Here is a 16,553-nt window from a genome sequence, read left to right as displayed (position 1 = left end):
TTCTCTACCCTTTTTTCCCCTTCCTTCTCAACTTCCTCCCTCCCTCCCTTCTGTGTATGTGTTTTGTGTGTATATATGCATATATGTGTATACATGTGTTTGTGTATATATATGTGGTTTTGCGCGTGCATTGTAATGTTTTGTTTTTGTTTCTTTTGCTTTTTAAGTCCCTTCTGCTTAATTCAGGTTTTTTTTTCTTTAAAATGTTTGCAAGTTTTGAAAGAGTCTTTCTTAAAGTTTTTAGAATTGTGATTACAAAATACCTGCTTTGTGCCAGACTTTAAAGACGAGAGTTTGCTGGGAATCCAAAAGAAGTTCGTTGGAAAGCCTGTGAAGAAGAAGAAGAAGAATAAAAGAAACCATAAACAGGAAGGCAAAACATTATTGCAATTGCAAGGACGCGTCAAATGGGGAAAGTGGGAGGCCTTTTTTGTGCACAGGTCTTGAAAAACAATAGGATGTTTTCTTGAAAAATACACTTCTTATCACTACTTTGTCCTGAATTTGGACTGAAAATAAGCAAGGCCAAGCTGTGTTTTATCTCCCACTGTCTTCCCCTTTTCTCTGTTTCCCTTTCTTGTATTTTCTCTTGACTCCAGTTTTATAGTAAGCTTTATCATAAGATATCTAGGGTAGGGTCCTATTCTTTTGCTGTTAACTCTGTGTAAAGTGTCAGGCCAGAGAGTTGTATTACATGTTTGTATTTGTGACTAATGAGTTTCACAGGTATTTCCGTGGCAAGGAATCCTCGAAGGTGGTTTTTACAGTTCTTTCCTCTGGAATAAACCCTACAACATTGAGTCCTTATTTAATTATTAAAGAAATACAGCCTAGGGAGGGAAAATTTATTTATTATTTATTTATTTACTTTATTTATATACCGCTTTTCTCAGCCCTCAGGCGACTCAAAGCGGTGAACAACATCGATACAAAACATCATGAGACAAGTCTAGGGCAATTAAAAAAAACTGTAACATAAATCAAAAGATGCAAGACCAAGCTGGGTTGTCTTTCATTTTGACGGTTGCCTCTCTATTGCAAACTCCAGGCAGGGTGCATCTCTACACAATGCAGTTTGGTACCATTTTAACCACCACAGTTCAATGCTTTGGACTTGTGGGAGCTGTAGTTTTACAGGGTCTTTAGCCTTCTCTGCCAAAGAGGGTTGGAGCCTCACCAAGCCACAACTCTGGTAACATCCCATATGTTGTTGTTCATTCATTTAGTAGTCTCCGACTCTTTGTGACCTCATGGACCAGCCCACGCCAGAGCTCCCTGTCAGCCATCACCACCCCCAGCGCCTTCAAGGTCAGTCCAGTCACTTCAAGGATGCCATCCATCCATCTTGCCCTTGGTTGGCTCCTCTTCCTTTTACCTTCCACTTTCCCCAGCATAATTGTCTTCTCTATGCTTTGCTGTCTCCTCATGATGTGGAGTCCCATATAGACTACTGCAATGCGCTCTACGTGGGGCTGCCTTTGAAAACTGTTCAAAAGTGGGCGGCAGCCAGGCTACTAATGGGAACAAAGCTCAGGGAGCATACAACTCCACTGTTGCGCCAGCTCCACTTTGCTACCGGGCACAATTCAAAGTGCTGGCTTTAGCTTATAAAGCCCTAAATGGTTCCGGCCCAACTTACTATCTGAACGTGTCTCCCCTTACAAACCTTCCAGGAATTTAAGATCATCTGGGGAAGCCCTACTCTCGATCCCGCCTGTCTCACAGGCGTGCTTGGCGGGGATGAGGGACAGGGCCTTCTTAGTGGTAGCTCCTCAGCTGTGGCACTCCCTTTTTGGGGATATTAGATTGGCCCCCTCCCTCCTGAACTTCAGGAAAAGAGTAAAAACCTGGCTCTTCGAGGAAGATTTTGGAACCTCATTGTAACCAGATAAACTCAGCATTGTGAACAAATATGGAATGGCTTACCGATGCAAATGGATATGGATTTATTTATTTAAAGTATTTTGACCTGGCCCTTCTCAACCCCCTAAGGGGGACTCAGGGCGGCTTCCAACTGGCACAAATTCGATGCCTACAAATCAATAAGTAAAATACAAGCAGCAGTAATTATAAATAATTAAAACATTAAAATCTAATAGAAAAAAGCCAGCCTGGTGGCCGTCGTTTCTCCGAGTTCTGTAATTAGTGAGTCCATTCAGCTTATCATAGTCCATTTCCAAAGCTTTTGTCGTCATTGTCCTTGTCAGTCTGCCAGATTACCCAAAGGCCTGATCCCATATCCATGTTTTTAATTTTCTTCTATAAGAGAGGAGGGATGATGATGATCTAATTTCCCAGAGGAGTGAATTCCACAGGCGGGGGGCCAACACCGAGAAGGCCCTGTCCCTCGTCCCCGCCAATCTTGTTTGTGACAAGGGCGGGGCAGAGAGCAGGGCCCCTCCAGAAGATCTTAAATTCCTAGGCGGGACGTAGAAGGAGATACGTTCGGACAGGTATACTGGGCCGGCGCCGTATAGGGTTTTATAGGTCAGGGCCAGCACTTTGAATTTAAACCCACAAGTCATTGATTTTTAGAGTTATAAATTGCTTTTATATGAATTTTATTGTTATTATTTATTTTAAACACTGTATTTATGTGTGTTCAGCATCTAATTGTTGCCAGTCTATACGCCGCCCTGAGTCACCTTCGGGCTGAAAAGGATGGGATAAAAGTGTGGCAAATAAGTAAATAAATAAGTTCTCTTAGTCTCCTTGTGAAGAGGAAAAGTGGGATATAAATAAATATAACAAACATAATCATACTACGATTCCATAGCATTGAACCTCGGCAGTTAATCCGGTGTCTAATTGCATTAATTCTAAGTGGGAATATAGCTGCAGAAGAGGGAAAAGCAGAGTGTGGATGTCTGGGTGTTGTCCCGCTTTTTGCGAGTGTCCTTTTGCTTTTAATTGGAACAATTCTTCTCTCCTCTGCACGGTTCTGTCACAGGAAAACAATGACTCCCATGACCATACAGCCTTATCCATTACAAAGCCCTTCTTGCCTACCTGGTCTGCTGCTGGAAACCCCAAACAGGAGACTCAGTATTTTCAATGACATCTGTCGCAATGGGGTTGTTGGCATCGGCGGCGACAAAGGATACATAGCTGCTTGGGGAGGTCACTCCGTGCTCAGTGAGAGGGCTCCCTGTAAAACATAAATCAATGAGGAATGAAGTCATGTTGTAGTGATAGACATGCATGTAGCTCAAGTATGATCAAACTTCAGCCCTCCGGGTGTTTTGGACTTCAACTCCCACAATTCCTCACAGCCTACCGGCTGTGAGGAATTGTGGGAGCTGAAGTCCAAAACACCCGGAGGGCTGAAGTTTGCCCATGCTTGATCAGTGAGAAATTTATAGGAATAGATAAGATACAGGAGTTCAAAATGATGAAGACCTGTCCACACAACAGTATACAATCTCAGAAGGAGGCATAGAAATACACAGACAGCTTTAACCACTATTTATCAACAACTCCTTGGTGGAAACAGTAGGAAAGGTGCCCGTTTTTGGGAGAGGTGCTCGAAAATTTAACGACACCAAATTGGGAGGGATAGCCAATAGTCCAGAGGACAGGAGCAGGATTCAAAATGATCTTGACAGATTAGAGAGATGGGCCAAAACTAACAAAATGAAGTTCAACAGGGACAAATGCAAGATACTCCACTTTGGCAGAAAAAACGAAATGCAAAGAGACAGAATGGGGGACAATGCCTGGCTCGAGAGCAGTACGTGTGGAAAAGATCTTGGAGTCCTTGTGGACAGGAAAATGAACATGAGCCAACAATGTGATGTGGCGGCAAAAAAAGCCAATGGGATTTTGGGCTGCATTAATAGGAGCGTAGTGTCTAGATTCAGGGAAGTAATGCTACCCCTCTATTCTGCTCTGGTTAGACCACATCTGGAATATTGTGTCCAATTCTGGGCACTGCAGTTGAAGAGAGATATTGACAAGCTGGATGGTGTCCAGAGGAGGGCGACTAAAATGATAAAGGGTCTGGAGAACAAGCCCTATGAGGAGCGGCTTAAGGAGCTGGGCATGTTTAGCCTTAAGAAGAGAAGGCTGAGAGGAGATATGATAGCCATGTATAAATATGTGAGAGGAAGCCACAGGGAGGAGGGAGCAAGCTTGTTCTCTGCTTCCCTGGAGACTAGGACGCCATGGAACGAGAGCTTCAAACTACAAGAGAGGAGATTCCATCTGAACATGAGGAAGAACTTTCTGACTGTGAGAGCCGTTCAGCAGTGGAACTCTCTGCCCTGGAGTGTGGTGGAGGCTCCTTCTTTGGAAGCTTTGAAACAGGGGCTGGATGGCCATCTGTCAGGGGTGATTTGAATGCAATATTCCTGCTTCTTGGCAGAATGGGGTTGGACTGGATGGCCCATGGGGTCTCTTCCAACTCTTTGATTCTATGATTCTATGATTTTATGAAAACGAAAACGGGGCCTTATGGTGAAACAAACTGAAACGGATAGCGATTCTATACAAAAGCTCAAGACTACTACACAAGACATTACTAAATTACAGTACTGTGGTGGGCAACTGCAGTAGACTCAAGGGCACATTAATCCCTCTCCCAGAGGCACCTGCAAACAAAAAAGTCCCCAGTGATTGTGAATTACAGTTTCTGCAGTATAGGGCAAATAATAAATATCTTTCAATCTCTTATTTAAGTTTTTTAAATTTTTAAAATATATTTTTAGCCTTGAAAAATATTTTTTATGTTTAGTCTGGTTTAATATATGCTGCCCTGAGTTATTTAAACAGATATAAATATTGCAATAAACAAGTATCTTCCCTTAAAATAATCCGTTTCCTCCCCAATCCTGTTTTCTTAGTTGCCGACAATGAATGTTTGGTCTAGCTCGGTGTTTGAAGAAATACTTTGAAATGAAGAAGGACCACCAAAGTGGGTTTTTTGGAGGCAGGAGCAGACGCTTTGAAAATATTATTTTATGTGCTCTTCCAAAGCCAGGCTGCTATCTCGAAAAACAGGGGAAGAAGTCTGTGAGAAAAGAGATTAGCTAATCAGTTAATTGGCTTGACCCAGTTTGTCTGCTGCTCTGCACAAAGTGGCTCTTGTGCCTCCACAGAGAACAACAAGGTCATGCTTTGGAAAAAGGGACTCAATACCATTTCGGAGAATCTTACAATCCCCTTGTGGGTAAGAAGCAACTCAGGAGCACCCAATGATGCCTGAGTTGAGGATGGGGTGGGGTGGGGGGATAAAGACCCTTTTGATGACATGGCTTTTACATATGGCCAAAACCTATGCCTATATCTATAGTCAAAGTATGCATGTACCGGTATGTTTGTACCACAGACTCTCCTATGAGGCTTGATGGATCTGGACCAAACTTGGCACACACCTCCTTCATTACTCAACTTAAAATAATGGTATAGTTTCACCTACATGGATGCTTGCTCCATCCATGTTCAACATCTACACAAATGACCAGCCACTGCCAGAAGGGACAGAGAGTTTCATCTATGCTGATGATCGTGCCATTACTGCTCAAGCAGGGAGCTTTGAGATGGTAGAACAGAAGCTCTCCGAAGCTCTAGGTGCTCTTACTGCCTATTACAGGGAAAACCAGCTGATCCCCAACCCATCCAAAACACAGACATGTGCCTTTCATCTCAAGAACAGAGAAGCACCCCGAGCTTTGAAGATCACCTGGGAAGGAATCCCACTGGAGCATTGCAGCGCACCCAAGTACCTGGGAGTCACTCTGGACCGTGCTCTGACCTACAAGAAGCACTGCCTGAACATCAAGCAAAAAGTGGGTACTAGAAACAATGTCATACGAAAGTTGACTGGCACAACCTGGGGATCACAACCAGACACAGTGAAGACATCTGCCCTTGCGCTATGCTACTCTGCTGCTGAGTATGCATGCCCAGTGTGGAACACATCTCACCACGCTAAAACAGTGGATGTGGCTCTTAATAAGACATGCCGCATTATCACGGGGTGTCTGCGCCCCACACCACTGGAGAAATTACACTGCTTAGCCGGTATTGCACCACCTGACATCCGCCGGGAAGTAGCAGCCAATAGTGAAAGGACCAAGGCAGAGACATCTCCAGCTCATCCCCTGTTTGGGTATCAGCCAGCACGTCAATGACTTAAATCAAGAAATAGTTTCCTAAGATCTACAGAGACACTCGCTGGAACACCTCAGCAAGCAAGAGTCCAAAAGTGGCAGGTTCAAACCCAGAACCTAAACCCATGGCTGATACCACATGAGAGACTCCCCCCTGGGCACAGAGGACTGGGCGACTTGGAAGGCGCTGAACAGACTGTGCTCTGGCACTATGAGATGCAGAGCCAACCTTCAGAATTGGGGCCACAAAGTGGAATCCTCGACATGCGAGTGCGAAGAAGAGCAAACCACTGACCACCTGCTGCAATGCACCCTGAGCCCTGCCACATGCACAATGGAGGACCTCCTTGCGGCAACACCAGAGGCACTCCAAGTGGCGAGATACTGGTCAAAGGACATTTAATCAACTACCAAACTCACAAAATTTATATTTTGTCTGTTTGCTTTGTTCTGTTAGAAATGTAATATAATCGACTGGTTGCCCTGACATGACAAATAAATAAATCTCATTAAGTTATTTTGTAATGCAGAAACTCAAATATTTCACTTACCTTTTAAGCTCAAGTGCATGGCTCTTTCCACAAGGATGCTAACAGCAAATGTCTTCTCATGGTCCACAGCGGGAGGAGATGATTCGGATGACTTCTCGGTAAGAACGTCTGCAGCTGCAGGATTTGGTTCCAGAGGGACCTGGACATTTTGCTCAGGTGGCTCTTTGTTTTCTTCACCTTCACTGCTGCTGCTGTGGCTTCCCTCTTCACCAGACTCAAACCCATGGGAGGGAGTGGGAGCCAGCGCAATGTGAACCCGCACAGCAGCTCCCCACAGGTTTGAAGCATTGCGCCGGAACAAGGGGAAGACACCTGTAATAATGGGAGAAGCACGGCTCAGAAAACACAGGCAACTTTTGAGAAAAAGCTGCAGATTTTTATAAAACAGATATGGGCTATCTTTGGCCCTCCAGGTGTTTTGGACTTCAACTCCCACAATTCCTAACAGCCTATAAAAATAAAATAATATAAAAAATAAAATAAAAACAATAAATCTATATAAATAAAAATGTCATGTTCGTTTGTGGTATTAACAGAACTCAAAAACCACAGGACGAATTGACACCAAATTTGGACACAAGACACCTAACAACCCAATGTATGTCCTTCACTCAAAAAAAATATGATTTTGTCATTTGGGAGTTGGAGTTGCTGGGATTTATAGTTCACCTACAATCAAAGAGCATTCTGAACCCCACCAACGTTGGAATTGAACCAAACTTGGCACACAGAACTCCCACGACCAGCAGAAAATACTGGAAGGGTTTGGTGGGCAGTGTCCTTTGGTTTTGGAGTTGTAGTTCACCTACATCCAGAGATCACTATGAACTCAAACAATGATGGATCTGGACCAAACTCTACATGAATACTCAATATGCCCAAATGTGAACACTGGTGGAGTTTGGGGAAAATAGAATCTTGACATTTGGGAGTTGTAGTTGCTGGGATTTATAGTTCACCTACAATCACAGAGCATTCTGAACCCCACCAACGTTGGAATTGAGCCAAACTTGGCACACGGTTCTCCCATGACCAACAGAAAATACTGGAAGGGTTTGGTGGGCATTGTCCTTTGCTTTTGGAGTTGTAGTTCACCTACATCCAGAGATCACTGTGGACTCAAACAATGATGGATCTGGACCAAACTCTACACGAATACTCATTATGCCCAAATCTGAACCCTGGTGGAGTTTGGGGAAAATAGAATCTTGACATTTGGGAATTGTAGGTGCTGGGATTTATAGTACATCTACAATCACAGAGCATTCTGAACCCCACCAACGATAGAATTGAGCCAAACCTCCCACACAGAACCCCCATGTGGGCCACAGCAATGCGTGGCAGGGGACGGCTAGTGTAATAATAAATAGAGTAAAATAAATGTAATAAAATAATAATCGAGTAAAATAATGTAAATGTAAAAAAATTACTAATAATAGAGTAAAATAATATAAAAATATAAAATATGAAATAATATAAAAAATAAAAATGTAAAAAATACTAATAACAGAGTAAAATAATAAATAACTTTGACTCGAATATAAACCTAGGGGAGCCTTTTCAGTCTAAAAAAGGGGCTGAAAAATTAGGCTTATACTCGAGTATACACAGTATATCAATATGCCTAAGAGAATAGTAACCATTATTATTATTATTATTATTATTATTAAGAGATTATTCAGTTTGGGAAGGGGAGAGTGCAAGAGAGTGGAGAGTAAAGATCTACCAATTAATTAGTCCCCAAGGTAGCCTTCGACTGACTGCTTTTTAGGCAACTAAGGAACGTACCACTAACTGTTCTCTTCCTTCTCGCACTCCGTCCAAGCGCTGAGAGATCCACAAAGGCCGACCCAATCAGGCGGTCAGTGTCCAGCGGTCTCTCCACATGGCTCTCGTTCCCAAAGGCTCTCCACACCTGGAGCTCCAGCCTCTCCTCCCTGAAGTACCACCACAAAGCCTGGCTTGGTTGAAGGTCCATTTGCTGGCTTTTCTTGAAAGTCACCGTCACGTGTTTCTGGTCTTCAGTACATTTTGGCCTCCTTAGCGACGTCCAGGTGGCTTCTTGGTCGTACAGCTTGTAGCGAAGGTAGCAGTAGATGCTTCTATTCAAGTGTGTTTGTCCAGCTAGTAAGACACATTGCACTGGCAGCCACAGCCTTGGGATAGAAACTGTCACTGTGGCAGGTTTTGGAGCAGACTGGCATTCATCCTCACTGTCTTCCTGGAGTTTCTCACTGGAGAATCCCTCCCAATTCCAGCCCAAGAGCGCTGCAGCATCCAGAACACGTTCTCGGTCCCCAGGATGAGCAAAGGTGACAGAGAGCTCCAGGCCTCCAACGATGGTTTCCAAGAAGTTTCTACTATCTGAAGGCACCACATCTTCTGGGAGATTGACTGGGTACCAGCCTCTAATACCTTCAACATGGAATGGAGACACACAGGGAGAGAAAAAGAGAGGATTGTCTTTCTCTGATATTCATTGGATACATCTATATCAGCCATGGACAATCTTGGTCCTCCAGGTGTTTTGGACTTCAACTCCCACAATTCCTAACAGCCTACCGGCTGTTAGGAATTGTGGGAGTTGAAGTCCAAAACACCTGGAGGACCAAAGATTGTCCATACCTGATCTATATGATAAATCAGAGAAAGAGATAACTGAATCTATTACCTGATCTTCTGGCCAACAGATCTTTGGTCGCCACCTTGACGGTTCCTAAAAGGTAGTCTCTTAAAGCCGGAGCTTTTATTGCAGGTGAAGCTGGCAGGTCAAAGCAAAAATGATATAAACATTAAAAATGGAAGGCAAAAATCTGAGACTAGAAATACTAGTTGTTGTTTATTCATTCAGTTGCTTCCGACTCTTTGTGACCTCCTGGACCAGCCCACACCAGAGCCCCCAGTCAGCCGTCACCACCTCCAGCTCCTTCAGAGTCAAGCCAGTCACTTCAAGGATCCCATCCATCCATCTTGCCCTTGGTCGGCCCCTCTTCCTGAAATAACGTCATGGTTAGGGGTCACCACAACATGAAGAACTGTATTAAGGGGTTGTGGCATTAGGAAGGTTGAGAACCACTGGCTAAATCAAAGTTGCAATACCTTAACCACGGTTGTGACTCCCTCCCCACTCTCAATTTATATTTTGCCAGCCATCAGTTAGCTGTGTAGAAGGAAGGAGGTTGATTCTGCTGATGATGCCACAGTGGTCCATGCCTTAGTTACCTCTAGTTTGGATTATTGCAATGCGCTCTACCTGGGGCTGCCCTTGACCAGAACAACCCAGTCTGATTCTTACTCATCCTTCCTACCTGAATTCAGGTTCTGGTGGAAGACGGAGAACACGATTTCCGAATCCTGGAGGAGTTCCCCCAGGCAACAGGCTTCTCCGCTGCTCCTCTGGACCACAAGATTGCAAGGAAACTCCATGTGGTGCTCAAATTCAGGGCAGAAAGTGCGAGCCACGGGCCGTGTGTTGCGCCTCTCTGTCTCCGGGAGGAAGGGAATGTGGACCGAGACATAGGCGTTGACACCGACCTCGGCGCTGTACTGTAGCAAAGGGTTCTTTTCGGCCAAAGCTCTTCGTGGAAGGAAGAAAACATGCCAACAGCACATATAAGTAGCAGTCACAAACAAATGTTGTATAGTATTTGCATTTGGGCAGGGTTTATGTTGTCATATCAGAAAGAAAATAAGGAAAGAAAATATTATTCACTGGATCACAACATTTGTCCAGCGATTTTTATTCTGATGCCTTAGTAAAACACTTTCTTATCACCACTGTTGCAATAGTTGGAAAATGCCAGGGAATGAACATGGGATTTTATATGTAAGGAAAAAGATCTATTTAGGACCTTAAGATCGTCTGGAGAAGCCCTGCTCTCGTTACCACCTTTGTCACAAGTACATTTGGTGGAGACGAGAGACAGGGCCTTCTCGGTGGTGGCCCCTCGGCTGTGGAACCTTTTCTCCAAGAGCTTCACAAACCTGCTGGAGCCTAACTGCACTGTATACTCTCTTGATCAGTAGTTCAACCTGCAGGCCCCAAGGTATTTTGGCCTATAACTCCCAGAAATCCGAGCCAGTTTACCAGCTGCTAGGATTTCTGGGAGTTGAAGACCAAAACATCTGGGGACCCACAGGTTGAGAACCACTGCTCTTGATCAACAAACCCTATTTTGCACCAAGGGGGAAAAAACCTCCTATTAGTCACTTACTGGTCACTAGATGGTGACAAACAAACAAAATTTCTCTTTGCTAGTGAAAACTTGGCTGTGGAACGAAGCTTTTGCGGAATGATGTCTGAGACCAGCAATTGACCAAAGTTACTGACCACAATATATGGACTGAATATACGGACTGAGTTGACATGATTTTATCTTGGCGAACGGCTGTTATGTAATTTATCCTATACTAGCCACCCCCTGCCACGTGTTGCTGTGGCCCAGTCTGGTGATAAAGTAATGAGAAAGTGTTGGTTTCTAATATATGTAATTTCTTTATGCTTGTGTTGATGTAGAGATTGTCTGGTTTGCCTACTCTGGAACATGCAACATAAAATTGTCCTTGTTTAGGGGTCCCTTTCAAATCTATGATACTATATCTGTGTGTGTGAGCGTCATATATATCTCTCTATATCTATGGCTGGATGGCTCTTTGTCAGGAGGGCTTTGTTTACTTTTTTTGCCCTGGTGAAGAGAGTTGGACTGGATGGTCTTAAGTATTTTCTGTTGGTCATTGGGGTTATGTGTGGGGAATTTGCCCCAGTTCTGTCGTTGGTGGGGTTCAGAGTGCTCTTTGATTGTAGGTGAACTATAAATCCCAGTAATTACAACTCCCAAATGACAAGGTCTATTTTCCCCAAACTCCATCTGTGTTCATATTTGGGCATATGGAATATCCCTGCCAAGTTTGGTCCAGATCCATCATTGTTTAAGTCCACAGTGCTCTCTGGATGTAGGTGAACTACAACTCCCAAACTCAAGGTCAATGCCCATCAAAGTGTTTTCTGTTGGTCAAGGGAGTCCTGTGCGCCACGTTTGGTTCTCTTCCATAATTGGTGGAGTTCAGAATGCTTTTTGATTGTAGGTGAACTATAAATCCCAGCAGCTACAACTCCCAAATGGCAAAATCAAAAAAATTGAGTGAAGGACATGTATTGGGTTGTTAGGTGTCTTGTGTCCAAATTTGGTGTTAATTCGCCCACTGGTTTTTGAGTTCTGTTAATCTCACAAACGAACATTACACTTTTATTTATATAGATGTATTGGTTAATTTTAATGTTGATGTATGATACTTTAGATTTTAGTGTTATAGCATTGAATTTTTGCTGTCATCCGGTCTGAGTCCCTTTACGGAGGTAGAGAAGATCGGGATATAAAAGTTTTAAATAAATAAATAAATTTGCAATTCCCAATGCTTTATGTTTTATATTGCCTATGTTTGATGTTTTATAGTCTACTGGTTTTAATCTATTGTTATATGCTATTTTAATTGTATGTTTATATTTTGTGAGGCATTGGAATTTTGTTATTTTACTTTGTTGTGAACTGTTTTGAGTCTCCCACAGTGGTTGAGAAAAGTGGTATATAAATAAATAAATAAATATTTGATTCCTTCTTACCTCGCTGCTGCCTGCAAACCAGCTGCAGAGTGTATTTGAACAGAAATAGAAACAGTTTGAGCTGCTAGGATGCCTTTCGATACTTTCAGGGAACGTCTGTACCTGATGCTTACATCAAGGAAACCTGGAGAAAGGCATGGTGATGGGGTGGGGGGGAAAAAACACACACACACACATTTGGCTTTCTGTTCAGTTAGTTCTGGCTTGAACACTCATGCTCATAAGAAACATCCACCATTGCCTTCTAAATTACCTGAGGACCGGGGATGGTGTTCCCCCAAAGTATTGGTTCTGGGGATCAAGGGCAGACTGAAGGTCTGGATCCCGACTGCATCCCGGTGCTGCAGGGTCACCAGGGCACACAGGCGCGACAACGGCAGGGTTCCTCTGGCAACCATCTGGTCTCGGACATTCGGGTAGTAATACCTGTGCAAGAGATGGGGCCAAAGTGTCAGGGGGAAAAGAACTGCTCATCCCTTTGTTGTGTTGGGAAAATATCTTCTTAATGCAAAGAAGGCTCAGTTTAACTCAAACAACACTCAGCCAGGTATACACCAAGGTAACTGCAGGCATATACTGTAAGAGAGAAATTGGATATTTGGGGTTTTTTTTTTCTTGAAACACCCTTGTGCAGAAATTGTTGAATTATACAATTGGACTAAATAGTGGCCAGTGCACATTTTTTTCTATCTATCTATCTATCTATCTATCTATCTATCTATCTATCTAAGGGGGGCCCTGGTTAAACCACTGAGCTGCTGAACTTAGAATCATAGAATCAAAGAGTTGGAAGAGACCTCGTGGGCCATCCAGTCCAACCCCATTCTGCCAAGAAGCAGGAATATTGCATTCAAAGCACCCCTGACAGATGGCCATCCAGCCTAAGTTTAAAAGCTTCCAAAGAAGGAGCCTCCACCACACTCCGGGGCAGAGAGTTCCACTGCTGAACGGCTCTCACAGTCAGGAAGTTCTTCCTCATGTTCAGGTGGAATTTCCTCTCTTGTAGTTTGAAGTCATTGTTCCATTGCGTCCTAGTCTCCAAGGAAGCAGAAAACAAGCTTGCTCCCTCCTCCTCCCTGTGGCTTCCTCTCACATATTTATACATGGCTATCATATCTCCTCTCAGCCTTCTCTTCTTCAGGCTAAACATGCCCAGTTCCCTAAGCCGCTCCTCATAGGGCTTGTTCTCCAGACCCTTGATCATTTTAGTCACCCTCCGCTGGACACATTCCAGCTTAGAATCAATATCTCTCTTCAATTGTGGTGCCCAGAATTGGACACAATATTCCAGGTGTGGTCTAACCAAGGCGGAATAGAGCATGGGGAGCATGACTTCCCTGGACCTAGACACTATGCTTCTCTTGATACAGGACAAAATTCTATTGGCTTTTTTTGCCGCCACATCACATTGTTGGCTCATGTTTAACATGTTGTTCACGAGGACTCCAAGATCTTTTTCACACGTCCTGCTCTCGAGCCAGGCATTGTCCCCCATTCTGTCTCTTTGCCGACCGAAAGGTTGGTGGTTCGAATCTGGGGAGCAGGCTGAGCTCCCACTGTTAGCCCCAGCTTCTGCCAACCTAGCAGTTTGAGAATATGCAAATATGAGTAAATCAATAGGTACCGCTTCTGTGGGAAGGTAACAGCACTCCATGCAGTCATGCCGGCCACATGACCTTGGAGGTGTCTACAGACAACACTGGCTCTTTGGCTTAGAAATGGAGCACTAATCTCCAGTTAGACGTGACTAAACTTAATGTCAGGGGAAAACCTTTACCTCTATCTATCTATCTATCTATCTATCTATCTATCTATCTATAAATATATTTGGTTATGTAAGTGAATGAAAACGTTGTAACAGTCACCATTACAAAAAAAATTCTCATATATTCTCATACCATTCTAATGATTTGTTTTCCTATCCTTTCCATTTCTATTTATCTGCTACCATATACATATCTAATTTTCCCCTTCCCTCTTCCTCCTTCCCTCCGGAAACAGTTGTACCTCTGCTCTTTGTATTATTTTATATGTCCAATCAAGAAGATTGTCTGATTCAATTCCTTATATTTTCCTTTCCCTTTTACTCTGGCTATAAGTCGTTTCCATTTTGACTCCCAGTTCTCCTTAGGATGTCCATTTGTATATTTAATTCTCTTTTCAGTCATGTAATCTTGATGCATATAATTGGATAAATATTCATACCAGTTTTTATGTTCCCATTTCCTTTTCCAGTGCATAACTGGTGGCTGCTTTTTTTTGCTTGAAATGCCCATATTTAGAAAGCAGAAAATGGGAAAGATAGAGGTCCATTCCTCATTGGCCATAAAGGTCATGATATGATGCTAGCTGGAAGAGATAAAGTGAACTATAAAATGATTGTTCTAGCCGGCTTTAGCACAGCAAGTTAATCATCAACTACAGCTGCAGTAAATCTTGCCAACTGAAAGGCTGACAGTTCAAAGATGGGTCAGGGTGAGCTCCTGACATTCAGTCCAGCTCTCTCACCCACCTAGCAGATTGAAAACAGCAATGTGAGTAGATGAATAGCAACCGCATTAATCGGGGGGGGGGGGGGGGGGGGAGGGGGTATTTAGGCATGGCATTTTGGAGAAAAGTTTACAAACAAAGAAAGCTCTTTGGCAAGGAGATGGAGCAACAGTACCCCCTTGTGGCCAGAACTGAGAACAGCCTCCAAAAGATGCCAATGATGAGAAAAAAGCCTTAAAATATACCTCTATCTGTTGTCTGTCTTGTCATTGTATAATCGGTATTGAATGTTTGCCATATATGTGTTCTGACCCACCCTTATCCCCTTCAAGGTGAGAAGGGCGGAATAGAAGTATGGTAAATGATGATGATGATGATGATAATAATAATAATAATAATAATAGTGTATTGTCAAAATATTTTCATGGCCAGAACAACATGTTTGCCGTATATGTGTTCTGTGATCCACCATGAGTCCCCTTCGGGGTGAGAAAGGCGTAACAGAAGAATGGTAAATAGTAGTAAACTCATGACCAAAAGGTAAACTCATGACCAAAAGGTCATGAGTTCGAAGCCAGCCCGGGTTGGAGTGGGTTTCCAACCAATTGTGTAGCCTGTTGTCGACCTTTGCAACCCGAAAGACAGTTGCATCTGTCAAGTAGGAAAATTAGGTACCACCTTAAAGTGTGGGGAGGCTAAATTAACTGATTTATGAGGCCATAAAGAAGACTCCAGCAAAGCATTCCAGCGGGGAAGCATGCGGGGAATGTGGAAGTGCTTCATCAGCGTCACAGATGGACGATGAAAGCGACAGCTCCCCTGGCGGCCAGAAAAAAGTTAAATAGCCTCTGTGTATGTCTGTATATGTTTGTATGTCAAAAATTGGCATTGAATGTTTGCCATATATGTATACACTGTAATCCGCCCTGAGTCCCCTGCAGGGTGAGAAGGGCGGAATATAAAAGCTGTAAATAAATAAAATATAAATAAATAGTAATAATAATAATAATAATAATAATAATAATACAGCATACTGTTGAATATTTTCATAGCTGCAATCACTGGGTTGCTGTGAGTTTTTCAACCTGTATGGCAAATACAGCCTGAAAAATTCACAGCAATCCATTTTTCTTGTGTGAGGGTGACAGTACTATATACAGACTTCCAAGGGCTTGCTCTCCCCAATTGTGAAATTGAGGACAGGAGATTGGCGGCTGCTTCTAGACTGTGGAGTCTCCCTTCCGAAGAAGTCTTGCCGAGAAAGCCCTGCGATAAATTCAGAAATGACATGAAGGCACAGCATACCTGCACCAGACTTCAAACTGAATTCCTCCTCCTCCTCCTGCCATGCCCTGAGCAGAGAAAGCGCTGAGCAGAAGCCGCTGGACAGGGATGTCAGCAGGGACCAGCAAGGCGTGATGACGCTCCTCGCTGAAAGTGGGGTCCGGGACGCACAAGGTAGTGGCTGAGCGGAAAGGTTTTATTCCAAAACCTGTATCAGAAAAGGAAGTCAAGTAATAAAGGGCTCATATGACATGGGTTTTGTCTCACAATATGAGCCATCAAGTGCAGTCATTGTCTTATTCTGTTTTTTGGACACTCATATTTGTCTGGAAGCACACAGCTTGACATTTCTGTGCCAAAAATATTTCTTAGTAGGTTGTCTAGAACCATCAAGACCATTGATTTTGTTCTTTAAAGTGTGGGGAGTTGGAACTAGGAAAAAGGGTTTATATATCTGTAGAATGACCAGGGTGGGACAAAGAACTCTTGTCTGCTGGA

General features: G+C 43.4%; 1 protein-coding gene across 1 annotated transcript in view; it reads right to left on the bottom strand.

Moving 5' to 3' along the window:
- C2CD3 (C2 domain containing 3 centriole elongation regulator) overlaps positions 1–16,553 on the bottom strand; it is a 95,824-nt gene that overhangs the window by 37,107 nt on the left and 42,164 nt on the right. The window contains exons 18-26 of the mRNA XM_067466445.1: positions 16,077–16,263; positions 12,535–12,707; positions 12,282–12,405; positions 9,970–10,238; positions 9,333–9,422; positions 8,450–9,076; positions 6,662–6,973; positions 3,010–3,148; positions 264–328 (exon numbers count right to left, since the gene is read on the bottom strand). Of these exons, the coding sequence (XP_067322546.1) occupies positions 264–328; positions 3,010–3,148; positions 6,662–6,973; positions 8,450–9,076; positions 9,333–9,422; positions 9,970–10,238; positions 12,282–12,405; positions 12,535–12,707; positions 16,077–16,263 (1,986 nt within the window). The remainder of the gene's footprint in view (positions 1–263; positions 329–3,009; positions 3,149–6,661; positions 6,974–8,449; positions 9,077–9,332; positions 9,423–9,969; positions 10,239–12,281; positions 12,406–12,534; positions 12,708–16,076; positions 16,264–16,553) is intronic.

Source organism: Anolis sagrei, chromosome 3, assembly GCF_037176765.1.
Source record: "Anolis sagrei isolate rAnoSag1 chromosome 3, rAnoSag1.mat, whole genome shotgun sequence".
Classification (NCBI taxonomy): Eukaryota; Metazoa; Chordata; class Lepidosauria; order Squamata; family Dactyloidae; genus Anolis; species Anolis sagrei.
Note: the sequence above shows the minus strand (reverse complement) of the source record. Positions and strands in the feature narration are given on the sequence as shown.